Source organism: Pristiophorus japonicus, chromosome 1 (genome assembly GCF_044704955.1).
Source record: "Pristiophorus japonicus isolate sPriJap1 chromosome 1, sPriJap1.hap1, whole genome shotgun sequence".
In the NCBI taxonomy this organism is placed as follows: domain Eukaryota; kingdom Metazoa; phylum Chordata; class Chondrichthyes; family Pristiophoridae; genus Pristiophorus; species Pristiophorus japonicus.
In genome coordinates this window covers 194,108,368-194,120,596 of record NC_091977.1, presented here as the reverse complement: position 1 = coordinate 194,120,596, position 12,229 = coordinate 194,108,368, and the positions used below count along the sequence as shown (strand labels likewise).

The window sequence follows — 12,229 nt, the reverse complement described above, 5'->3', positions numbered from 1 at the left end:
TCCTGCCTTTTCATTTGCACAGTGTCGCTGCTGCTCCCTGGGAAGCGATCTGAGCGAGTGAGTGTTTCGTCTAAGCGACGGTGGGGCTGCCTCGTCTTGTCTAGCAGTTAGCAGGGGACTGCTGACTCGCTTTCCTTGAGGGCACCATTGTGAGCACTCTCTAGTTTGGGATCCTGGCTGGTCCAGGTCCCGTTCGGAGGAGCCGTTGCGGGTGACCCTTCGCTCTTGGGCATTACCGTGGTAGTGAGGGGGTTTGTGGGCTGCGCCTGTTCCAACCGGGTGGTGGGCGACGGTAGCCGACTGCGAGCATAGGCGCAGTTTACTGTTTCTGGCCCGTGGCGGTTCATGTCATCGGGTGCCTGCAATGTTAAACCGATCTGAGGCAGGGTATCGCTACCGGTGCCTCTGCTCTCCAGGGATCATTTACTCTGCGGCTTGTCTACCTCTGTCAGCTGCGGGGACACTTTATGATACATCGTTTTGGTCCCAGGGACGCAGGCTACAGCATTGGATAGCCCGCTGGACCTGTATACGACCGTTAGGTGTGCGCCCGCTACATTGGTTGATTGCAATTTGCACCCGACATCACTCAACAACATTTTGCTCGTTACAGCTGGACTTTTACATTGGTTACCAATTTCAAGCAGTTCATTCAAAAATGGCGGGTTGCTGGCCTCCTTTAAAGTACCTTACTACTTTTACCCCAATCGTCTTCCTTGCGTGGAACCACGTGTCGTTGCTCCATTAACGCTGCACCTCGTGATTTGGATGCCATCTTTTCCCTATGATGTCGACTACCGCGATCTTCTTTCCCAGGGATTCTGCCACTGAAGCTGGGAAGGCGCCCTCGGATCCAATCTTCCTCCCCAGGAGTCCTGCCACTGAAACCGGGAAGGTGCATTCGGGTCGTCTCGGCCGGATCATCGCCACGCAGTCGTGATGAGTGGTCTGTGCCTCGGGGGCTGTGCGGATCTGCTCTCCTGTGCCTGGTCCAACCAAAGGTGGGGGCTTGCTCTGCCTCTGAGCACGGGGGACGTCGATCGCTGGAGGGATGAAGTTTTCCCAGTTCCAATGAATGTTCCCCATCCACCTTCTTCCAAGTAGTGTTGGTCCATCACCTGAAACAATCCACAATGGTAAATTGTGCACCGCACCATCATGGGATACACTTACATCCGGACTACCAACAACTGATATCAGTTCCTTGGTGTAGATGTGCTGCTTTGCCTGAACCAGGACCAGCTCGGGTCGTTCAGCTTGATCGTTCCATAGCCTCTCAAAGGCTTCCTGGCTCATTACTGACTGACTCGCCCACGTGTCCACTCCATGAAGCCTGGAACACCATTTATCTCGACTTCCATTATCGATGGAGGACAATCTGTGGTGCAGGTAGGTACTCCATACACTTCGATCTGGGACTGAGCTGCCTCTCTAGCCATTTCCTCATAATCCGCACTGGATTCACAGCCATCTGCTGACTCCTCTTCCACGTGGTGAGTCAGCTCTTTTGCACATTCGCTGGAGGTGGCCCTTTGTGCTGCAGCCTTTGCAAACATAGTTTCTGAACTGACACTGATGAGCCCTGTGATTACCTCCGCAACGCCAGCATGGTGCTACTCGACTTATGTTTGCACCTCTCAGCGGACTCTGAGTTAAAGGACTCGGGGGCCTGTACGCTCTGCCCTGGGCAGACTCACGTTCAACAGTTCTGCCTGTGAAAGGCGCCATTCTATTTACAGGACTTGCTGGGTTTGAGTCCTGAGAGTGAGTCATCATCTGCTTGGAGCTGCAGCTTGAGGTCCTGAATGCCTGGCTGATGCTGGTGGCCTTCTGCAGAGTGATGGTGGTTTCGGCAGACAGTAGCCTGTGAAGAAGGGCCTCATGACCGATGCCAATTATGAAGACATCCCGCAACACATCGGCGAAGGATGCGCCGAGTTCACACGGTCCTGCCAGCCTCCTGAGGTCGGCAGCGTACTTCGTGATTTCCTGGCCCTCGGGGCGGCAGTGTGTATAAAATCGATGCCTGGCCGTGAGGATGCTCACCTTCGGTTTGAGTTGGTCCTGAATTAGCAGCTTCAGCTCCTCGTATGACTTGGTCGTTGTTTTCTCTGGTACAAGCAAGTCCCTGACGAGGCCGTAGACCCCGGGCCCACAACTGGTCAACAGGATAGCTCTGCGCTTATCTGCCAGCGTGGCCGGATCATCGCCTACCAGGTCGTTTGCTATGAAATATTGGTCTAGCCACTCCGTAAAGTCTTCCCAATCTTCATCCTCTGAGAACTTTCCTAATGCACCAACGTTAGTCATTTTTGCATGTAAGTTCTTAATCTCATCACCAGTTGTTATGTCTTTAATGCTCTTATGAATGACTCCACGAGGTCTAGTATTATACTTGAGCTGTTGTGACCTTAGTCCCATTTATTGTAACTCCAGAGTGAGGCACAAGCATGGTGGGCAGCCTTTTAAACTGGGTCCTGCACACCTATGCAGGTGACCCTCAGGTCTCCCACCGCAGTGCCCTCTGATAGCACACCTTATGTGACTATACAGTTAGTATACATGGTCTACATACATGACACAGCCTAATCCAACTTTCCAGCTCTTGGTCCGTAGCCTTGTAGGTTATGACATTTCAAGTGCATATCTGAGTACCTTTTAAATATGTAATTTAAATGTCAGGGAACTGGGCACATACCTGCCTGATGCATTGTTTGCAGCAATAAACAAGCTGGATGTTGAGAAAGTAGAATCCTTTTCTATTCAGATAGATGCTATAATGGTGAAACGGAGCACAAAAGGCAATGTGGGTGCAGTCATTGGCACCTTTTACCCTGAGGAAGCCTGCAATGCGGAAGAAGCCTGGTACTCTCTTGTCCTACCTTGCTCTGCCCATGAGGAATGAGATGTAGGGGTTCCTCCTGGGATAGAGAGTCTTGGTGACCTTCCTGATACAACTGTGGCGGTGTCGCTGATGTTACTTGCTGCAGCCTAGAAGGAGCCTGTTAAATAAAAGTTAAAGGCCATGGTGACCTTGACAGCCACAGGCAGTGCTGTTCATGCCTTGGTTCGAGGCTTGCGTCGTGACTGCCTTCGGTGATATAGCTCAGCTTAACCTCCTTGGTGAAGCGAAGGTGCCTGAGACATTGCTCCTCTGTGAATTTCAGGTAGCAGAAGTGCTCCCTGAGGATCCTCTGTGGCTGTGGCCTCCCACGCAATGCCCTCCTTCTTCCTCTTGTCCCAGCTGCTCCTGCCCTCTCCTATCTTCTTTACTGCCCGCAGCCTCACCCCACCCCCCCCCCCCACACCGCCCCCCCCACCCTCCCACACTCAACATCCTGTCCTCCAGCCCCAAAAGTAGCCCTACCAGACCAACCATGACTGTACTAAAACTCAGATAAAAACACAATTCAGAAATTAATTGTAGAAGTGAGAATATAGGCCAAAAATGCCAAAATTTAACCGGCAGCCAAAAAAGACAAACCTTCCTGAGATAAGGAGAAACTGTTGACAAGACAGCACATTTAGGTGATAACCACAGAATGAAGACTGTTGAAGGATAGCAAGAAATCTGAATGGTAAAAGGCATCAATGAAATCTAGGTAACATGTGAACAAAGGTTACATTAAAAAATATAGAATTAGAAAATTCTGTTCAGACCATAAAGACCCACTCCTTTCATAACATACAATCTACCCTATGATGTACTCCATCCCACCCATTTATTCTCCTGAGGAAACTTTTTGTGTAAATATTTTCAAATGCTCAAAGGTTATCCTGTAAAACATATCCTCGCATCTTTGCTATTCAATTCTGGCCTACTTCCTTCCACGGATTACATCCTCCTACCATCCCTGCTACAGAGAGCCATTGTATAATGTTGAATATTTGGTCCTCTTGGTAGATAACCTTCCTCCAGGAATGAATAAAACATAGAGCTATGTTCATGGTAACATCTCTAAGGTTTTTTTTATTAAAAAGGAGGAATGAAGAGATACAGAAAATGGAAAGTCAGAAACAGGAAAGGTGAAGGGCAAGGACAGATGTCAAAAGCATAGGGAAAGGCTGAAAGAGAGAGACAGGTAGTAGAGATATGGAAGGGTGGCACATGTTGGCTGCAGTTACAGATTTCTCATCAAGATTTTGTATCAGCAACTTTATAAGATTTTTTTTGATAATTACATTGAGAATGTTTAAAATTAATTAATGGTTGGTTAGTTAATTAATATTGACATATAAAATATTTTCAACTCTACCTTTTTCTTTCTTATTCTCTAAACTTCCTGGCTACTAACAGTGTCTATGCTGTGAATTGGGAGGTTATGATAACTATTATCTTCCCTGGCAGTACAAACCATGTATTGACCCTGACCAGAACAAGTTGGCTTTTCTTTTCTATCAATAATCTGTTGGCATCTTCTGTAATAAAACATTATAAAATACAATTATCCTGGCCAACTAAATAAGTCAGAACAATAAATAAATATAAACTATATTCTAATCAGCATATAGACCAGAGGAGATGAAATAATTTGACAGGTTAAACTATTTCCAGCAGGCCTGTTGTGTCATGACCGGGAGAGATTAACATCAAACACTCAAGTTCATGTGCCCTAATATTTATAGCATTTAATTCCCTTTTGTTCCAGTTGTGAATGAATACACTTGTACTTACTGTGACCCTGCAATAGCTAAATAAAACAATTAAATCCTGTACTCAAAGAGTAGTTCACGAGGGCAAAAGCTTTTTGAAACAATGGTCATAAATAAAAAAAACCTTTAACTTTCAATCAAAACCTGATAAATGTATTGTTATCTGTTTTTGATATTTTTCTCTGCTTTGCCTCCCCATATAGTAAATGATGAGTAGAGAACAGAAATTTAAACTAGGATGTTTTCCGTTAACATTTCAGGTGGTGAAGGGTTTGTATCTGAAACATTAACCTAACTTTCTCTTTCAGATTTTGACTGACCTACAATTCTAGCATTTTCTGATTTTAATTCAGATTTCAGTGTTCATGTTTTATAAACCTCTAATATTTTTACTTTTAATTTTATATTTCCTTGTGTGCCAGGAGAGGTAGAAGTTCTCCTATGGGCCTCACAAGGCAGCCTTGGGCCTCCCTTGCCCTGGGCTTCACCACCACAACCATATTAGCAATGAATCGGGGCCTTCAGAGAGGGAGAGAATGGAATAAAAAGAGATGTGATAAATATAGTCAGTGAGGATTGTTCCAATAATACACTTGCTTAGATTATTTTGGCCTAGAAATTTGGGTTGTTTGCACCTCCTGTTACAATGACGGTAACCCGTAGCACCCCGTTTTGCTGTGCTGACATCATCACCGTGCGCAGCGCCCCTTTATCGCCCTAAATTGGGTATCGCCCATTGATGCTGCACTGGGTGATGACAGCAACAGCTTTAGGGGATGTGAACCGGGCGGCAGGCAGCTCGCGGAGTGATAGTTAAAGGACAGATGTCGGCCATTGAAAAAAAAAACCTGCCGATTTTGCTGAGCACCCCATGGGCACTTTGAACGTGGGGTCCGTGCCGCAATCGCTCAGCAAGTGCCGGGCTGTTGGCAGGGCAACCCCATTCCCAAGATGGTCTAAGGAGGCCCATTTTTATACTGCAGAGTTTGCAGCTTGGACCCTTCCCTTTAATTAAGGGAAGGATCCGTCCCACACGGCAGCACTACATAACCCAGTGCACAACGCTGCACCCCGCTACCGACGTGCCTGCCCCGCTCCCTATGTAACCAGCCCGCTAATGCCCCAAGTGGAACGTGTTATTTTATGCTTCACTTCCTTTCGGGGGCAGTAACACAAAGTTAGCGAGCGGGGCGACATTTCTGTGCCTGGTGCAAAATGTCCCGTCTCCCAGATGTTGCCGCCCCCAAACAGGGTGCAACAGAATTTTTCTCCCTTTGTGTTTCAAAACTTTATTAACTACTGGCAATCTGAAGTGTCTTAAGTGTATTCATTTTAAATAATTAAGAAGGATAAATATTTAATTCAATATTAGATTATTATTATCTACAAGGTTTTGTAGAACCATATAAAATATTTTGTGTGATCTCTTGATTGATGATCATGTTGATGTACCTTAATTTTAGGCTTCAGGAGGAGAGGGCGAATTGGATTTGCACAGAACAATCTAATGAGCAATTTTGAGCAGGAAGAGCCCTTTGACCTTTCCCAAAAGAGCAGAATAAAAAACCTATCCCAGTCTGATGGTGAGAGTGCCAAGGGGAGCTCATGTCAAGAAGAAGAAGAAGAAGACATCTACTATTCAATGGAACAATACAGTCCTGACGAGTATTGCAGAGCAGACAAAATATACATGCCAGAAGATCTATCCCAGAAACCAGGAAGACTGATTCAAGACTTCAGATACTTAGACAATGAAGAACAGGACAAAGAGGGAGTGATAAATGAGGAAGACGAAGAATTGATGTCTGATGGAAAATTTCTGCCAAATGGAACTGAAACTGACCATAGCACTGCTGCCATGCACTATCTAATGGATATCAATGAAAGTTACAAGGACTTTTGTCTTGACAGAAGGTGCAGCCCAGTGTGAAAAACTCAAGGTGACAAAATGTAATCACTATATTGATCTAAAAATCTGAAAGAAATAGGAATGGTGTAAAAGAATATGGAATTCTGATTAGGGACATCAAAAGTATGAGGTGCACAATAACTTTTGCTTACAATGTTAATGTTTAGTTAGATTATGTAGTTCATTGGCTTGAACCCTCTTTGATCGTAGGGCCACATCAACATAACTTGCCCTTCTGTCATACGGCAACCAGTGGCACTGACATTTGATATAAAGTCCTGGTAACTATGCAAAGCTGTAAATGTCGGCGTTTCATCAATAGTCAAACTATCTGCTTGGCAGGCATAATGAAGAAGACGCCATCCTCAATTTTTGCCTGTTTAACAGTGGGACTTCCTGACCATGCACTTGGCTAAGACAACTGACTCTATTCACTGCGCGTTTATGAACAGATTGTATCTAGCCCGTGTCACCACAGGGATAGGAAGTGAGCACTTTTGTTTGCCATGTTAATAAGGAAAGATAATGTGCAGGGTTTTCAAATGTTCAATATGCAAATTAATATTGATATTTCTCCAGATATCATTTAGAGTGCTTATTTTAAATGTACCTATCATTGAAATTACTAATCAGATATTAGCCAGTCACATTTTGGTGCATTTCTGTGGTATATTTTCTAGATTTAAAATATAACTTTAAATTATGTCCTTCATGCATGCAAAGTTTTTTAAAGTAATAAAATACATTCGCTGAAGTATGAAGCAATGCCGGAACTATTACAAACCAATGACAAATGGAGAAAATATGTAACAATAAAATAATCATGGGTTTTCATTGAAATGGAAAATCTCATATGCTTGTCATCTGTGTCTGATCTGAAGATAAAGAAACAAATGAATGCTCTTTTGTGAGATACACGAACGTCTTGTGGTTTTTCTTTTTATTTGGTCCTTATGAAAATTTAAGGACCACTTGTTTAAACTCCTCCATAATTCATGTAATTCTGGAGTAAACATTGACTTAGATGCTCAGGAATGTCGGCCCCACATTATGGCTGAGGATTTGAGTTCCGGTGCTGGCTCATGCTTGAAATCCGCCATTTATATATGAAATAAAATTAGTTGCTTTTCAGCCAGGCCTCATAATACTGAAGTGATCCATTTGGGGAGGGGATGGGGGAAATGTGTGTACTTCTCTACCCAAAGCACTTCTGTTGGTTGAGTCCATTGGTGTAGGAGATCATGCTGAGGTCTGTTGATATGAATTCATAGCTGAACAGGATGTTCAGATAATCAGAAGCAAGCAATTATGATTGAGATGGTAGAAAAGGGTGAGGAAAATTAGGTAGAAATGTAAATATAAAGCATTTGTTCAGAGAATATTACCACAATATTCTGTCATTTACTCATGCACTCATTTATAACATTCTTTAAAGAAATAATGGTTCTATGTGTTGGAAATCATCGTTATCCAGTATTACTCTAAAGTTTAAAGTACATGTAGTAAAGGACCAATATGGAATACATGTAGTTTTGACCAAACTGCTTGTATTTATTCTTCATCAACAATAGAAATATACAATTTTCCTCTTCACTTTTTACTCCTGTTACATTGTCAAGGGAGCAGATGCTGTGAATCACAAAATTGCACCCTCCCTTTACAGGATATTTTCCGCACTCATTTTTCAATATTGACAATGCTAATATTTCCAGAATGTTTTTAAGATAATTAATATAATTAAGATTTGCATTGCTAATTGTTCCATATATTCTGTTTCATAATATTCATAATAGTTTACTCAATAAAAATATACAAAGTACATCATGTGTTACTGAATATCTTGCTAAACAGAAGGTAATGTGCTGCATTGTGCAGTAATGCAGCAGCAATTCAGTAGATTTATTCAATAACTTTAATTGCTTCCACTTTAAATGCTCTTTCTAGAACATAGGAATATAGGAACAGGAGTAGGCCATTCAACCCCTCAAGCCTGTACCGCCATTCAATTAGATCATGGCTGACCTGTACCTCAACTTCATTTACCCTTCTTTGCTCCATATCCCTTGATAATCTTACCTGGTGTTTATCTATTGATCTCAGTCTTAACAATGTCAATTGACCCAGCATCCACGGAATATTGGGGGAGAGAGTTCCAGATTTCTACTAACCTTTGTGTGAAAAAAATGTTTCCTGATTTCATTCCTAAATGACCAAGCTCTAATTTTAATATTATTACTCCTTGTTCTGAATTCCCTTTCAGAGGAAATTGTTCCTCTGTATCGACTGTATTCAATCACTTTATCATTGGTGATGGGTGATAGTATGGAGGTGGAAGTAGGCAGTCTTTGTGATGGAGAGGATATGGAGTCTGAAGCTCAGCTCTGGGTCAAATAGGGCGCTGAAGTTGCAAACAGTCTGGATCAGCTTGAGACAATGGGCAGGGAGGGATTTTGAGGCAGGGGCCCGACGACATCCACTGTAAGAAATCATGAATTGGAAGAGATAACTTGAGACCAAGATGTCACTTCAGACTGGTGTTCGAATTGAAGGATTCATTCCATGGTACAATAGCTAGAGCGACTTGAACATGTGAACATAACTAACCAATAACAGGCAGCTCCAAACATCTGACAGCCAAAAATGGCATGTCTGACTCCAACCTCGGGAGGATGTGAAGAGGAGGGTTTCACCCAAGAGTTGATACAAAGAACCCAACATATCATAGGTTAAGTGGGCTTGCCAATATCCTACACCAGGCCCACTCCTAAAAAGCGAATAAAAGAAAGACCCAGAAGGTGTTTCAGGGCAGATGCTAAGATAAGAAGTGTTCGTACCACCAGCTGTCTGTCCGATCGGGACTAAAAACAGCTATTTGTCACGGTCGTATGGCTAAGTCTATTCTGATTGTGTGTTATGCTTGACTATATTTGAACTATCGCTCCCTTAATAAATGCCTTATAACTCCTAAGACCCTTTGGGTATCTGTGTGTAACCTGTGATCCTCAATCTTACAGTGGTGTCAGTGTTGGAAGTTGTAAGGTTCTGACTAGCGGTGGTCCGGCAGACTTGGTCCTTAGACTGAGTATTTTTCTCTCTGAAAGAAGGAAGCGGGAGGGAGTGTGTCAAGTAGGTGAAGCCTAACACAAATTGGATGGTGCTGATTATCGAGAAAAAGTCACGAACAGTCTAAACGAGCAGGACCGAAGAGGTGGAGATAACCAATAAGGGAATTAAGGGTTATGGGGAGCGGGCAGGTAAGTGGAGCTGAGTCCACGACCAGATCAGCCATGATCTTGTTGAATGGCGGAGCAGGCTCGAGGGGCTAGATGGCCTACTCCTGTTCCTAATTCTTATGTTCTTATGTTCTTATAGCGAGGGAAAAGATCTAAATTGTATGTTCGGAACTCAGCAAAGGAAGGAAAAACAACAATAAAAAAAAGAAAGTGGAACCTGCAAGGAAGTTTTAGCTTTTGTGCCGAGAGAAATAAAAAACAAGATTTGCTCAGTGAATGGGATCTTAAAAAAACAAAATGCTGGAATGTATGTAGTTTGTGTAAAAACGTGTTAAGGTGTGGCAGTTTCCCTGATTGTTTTGACTATGATTTATGGAGCTATGAAAAAAGATAATCTTTGGCCTTGAAGTCACAGTTGCTAGTACTTTGTTTTAAATTGGATTACAGTAAACAAAATTGCTATTGTCTTATATAGTTTAAAGTAAAAATGCGTGGTCTTGTTTTTTAAATCAATTTGGACATTTAAAAAGCACTGTCTTCTTTAGTGTCCCTGTTTTAAAAAGAAGCCTATTTGAATGTAAGCTGAGGGAAGCTCAGACCTCTTTTTCTTTTTGTGTATAATGTATGATGTTTATTAAATTGTAAAAACTCGACTTACATTGTGACCACAGGGAAATTCCGGTTATTTTAAATTATGTGATTTTATAGTTCCGTAAAAGAGATACTCCCATTTTAAAAAATCATTAGCAGTATTTGAATTGGAAGTTTAGAAACAATTGGAGTGTAATCTAAAATGCTGTCTTTCCCGATGAGAAGGTTTTATTTCTAAACAAGTTTTGAAGACACAAAGACTTGGGGAAAAAAGTTTCTATCGGGAAAGGTTTTTAAAAAAAATTACGTAAAGTGATGCAATTGCGTGCGTCTGACTATATTTGCTCTGCCTTCTTACAAACCTACAAACGAGTTAACCCTTTCCACTGACAGCTGTTTTTTTTTTGTTCACCAAACAACAAAATGAAATTTTAAAGATATTGGATATTATTCATTTAAGTTTCTGAATTGGAAGTGAATGCTTTCCGACGTGTCCAAAGGAAAATAATATGTAACGGGTTATAAACAAAAAGCACTAGATGCTAGCTCAGTTAATAATTTGAAATCTGAGATCAATAGATTTTTGCTAGCTGGGGTAATAAGGGATATGGAGCCAAGGCAGATAAATGGAGTTAGGATGCAGATCAGCCATGATCTCATTGAATGACGGAATAGACTCATAGAAACATAGAAAATAGGTGCAGCAGTAGGCCATTCGGCCCTTCGAGCCTGCACCGCCATTCAATAAAATCATGGCTGATCATTCCCTCAGTACCCCTTTCCTGCTTTCTCTCCATATCCCTTGATCCCCTTAGCCGTAAGGGCCATATCTAACTCCCTCTTGAATATATCTAACGAACTGGCATCAACAACTCTCTGTGGCAGGGAATTCCACAGGTCAAAAACTCTCTGAGTGAAGAAGTTTCTCCTCATCTCAGTCCTAAATGGCCTACCCCTTATCCTAAGACTATGTCCCCTGGTTCTGGACTTCCCCAACATCGGGAACATTCTTCCCGCATCTAGCCTGTCCAGTCCTGTCAGAATCTTATACGTTTCTATGAGATCCCCTCTCATCCTTCTAAACTCCAGTGAATAAAGGCCCAGTTGATTCAGTCTCTCCTCAAATGACAGTCCAGCCATCCCTGGAATTAGTCTGGTGAACCTTCGCTGTACTCCCTCAATAGCAAGAATGTCCTTCCTCAGATTAGGAGACCAAAACTGAACACAATATTCCAGGTGAGGCCTGGAGTAAGGCCTCCCTGCTCCTATACTCAAATCCCCTAGCTATGAAGGCCAACTTACCATTTGCCTTCTTCACCGCCTGTTGTACCTGCATGCCAACCTTCAATGACTGGTGAATCATGACACCCAGGTCTCGTTGCACCTCCCCTTTTCCTAATCTGTCGCCATTCAGATAATATTCTGCTTTCGTGTTTTTGCCCCCAAAATGGATAACCTCACATTTATCCATATTATACTGCATCTGCCATGCATTTGCCCACTCACCTAACCTGTCCAAGTCACCCTGCAGCCTCTTAGCATCCCCCTCACAGCTCACACCGCCACCTAGTTTAGTGTCATCTGCAAACTTGGAGATATTACACTCAATTCCTTCATCCAAATTGTTAATGTATATTGTAAAGAGCTGGGGTCCCAGCACTGAGCCCTGTGGCACCCCACTAGTCACTGCCTGCCATTCTGAAAAGGACCCGTTTATCCCGACTCTCTGCTTCCTGTCTGCCAACCAGTTCTCTATCCACGTCAGTACATTACCCCCAATACCATGCGCTTTGACTTTGCACACCAATCTCTTGTGCGGGACCTTGTCAAAAGCCTTTTGAAA

At 42.9% G+C, this 12,229-nt stretch overlaps 1 protein-coding gene across 2 annotated transcripts in view; it reads left to right on the top strand.

Annotated features, from left to right (window-relative positions):
• znf366 (zinc finger protein 366) overlaps nucleotides 1-7,479 on the top strand; it is a 65,027-nt gene extending 57,548 nt beyond the window's left edge. For both annotated transcript variants that reach the window (XM_070868220.1, XM_070868131.1), the window contains exon 5: nucleotides 6,117-7,479. In XM_070868220.1, coding sequence (XP_070724321.1) covers nucleotides 6,117-6,583 — 467 coding nt within the window. In that variant the 3' untranslated portion in view covers nucleotides 6,584-7,479. The remainder of the gene's footprint in view (nucleotides 1-6,116) is intronic.
• The last annotated feature ends 4,750 nt before the right edge of the window (nucleotides 7,480-12,229 follow it).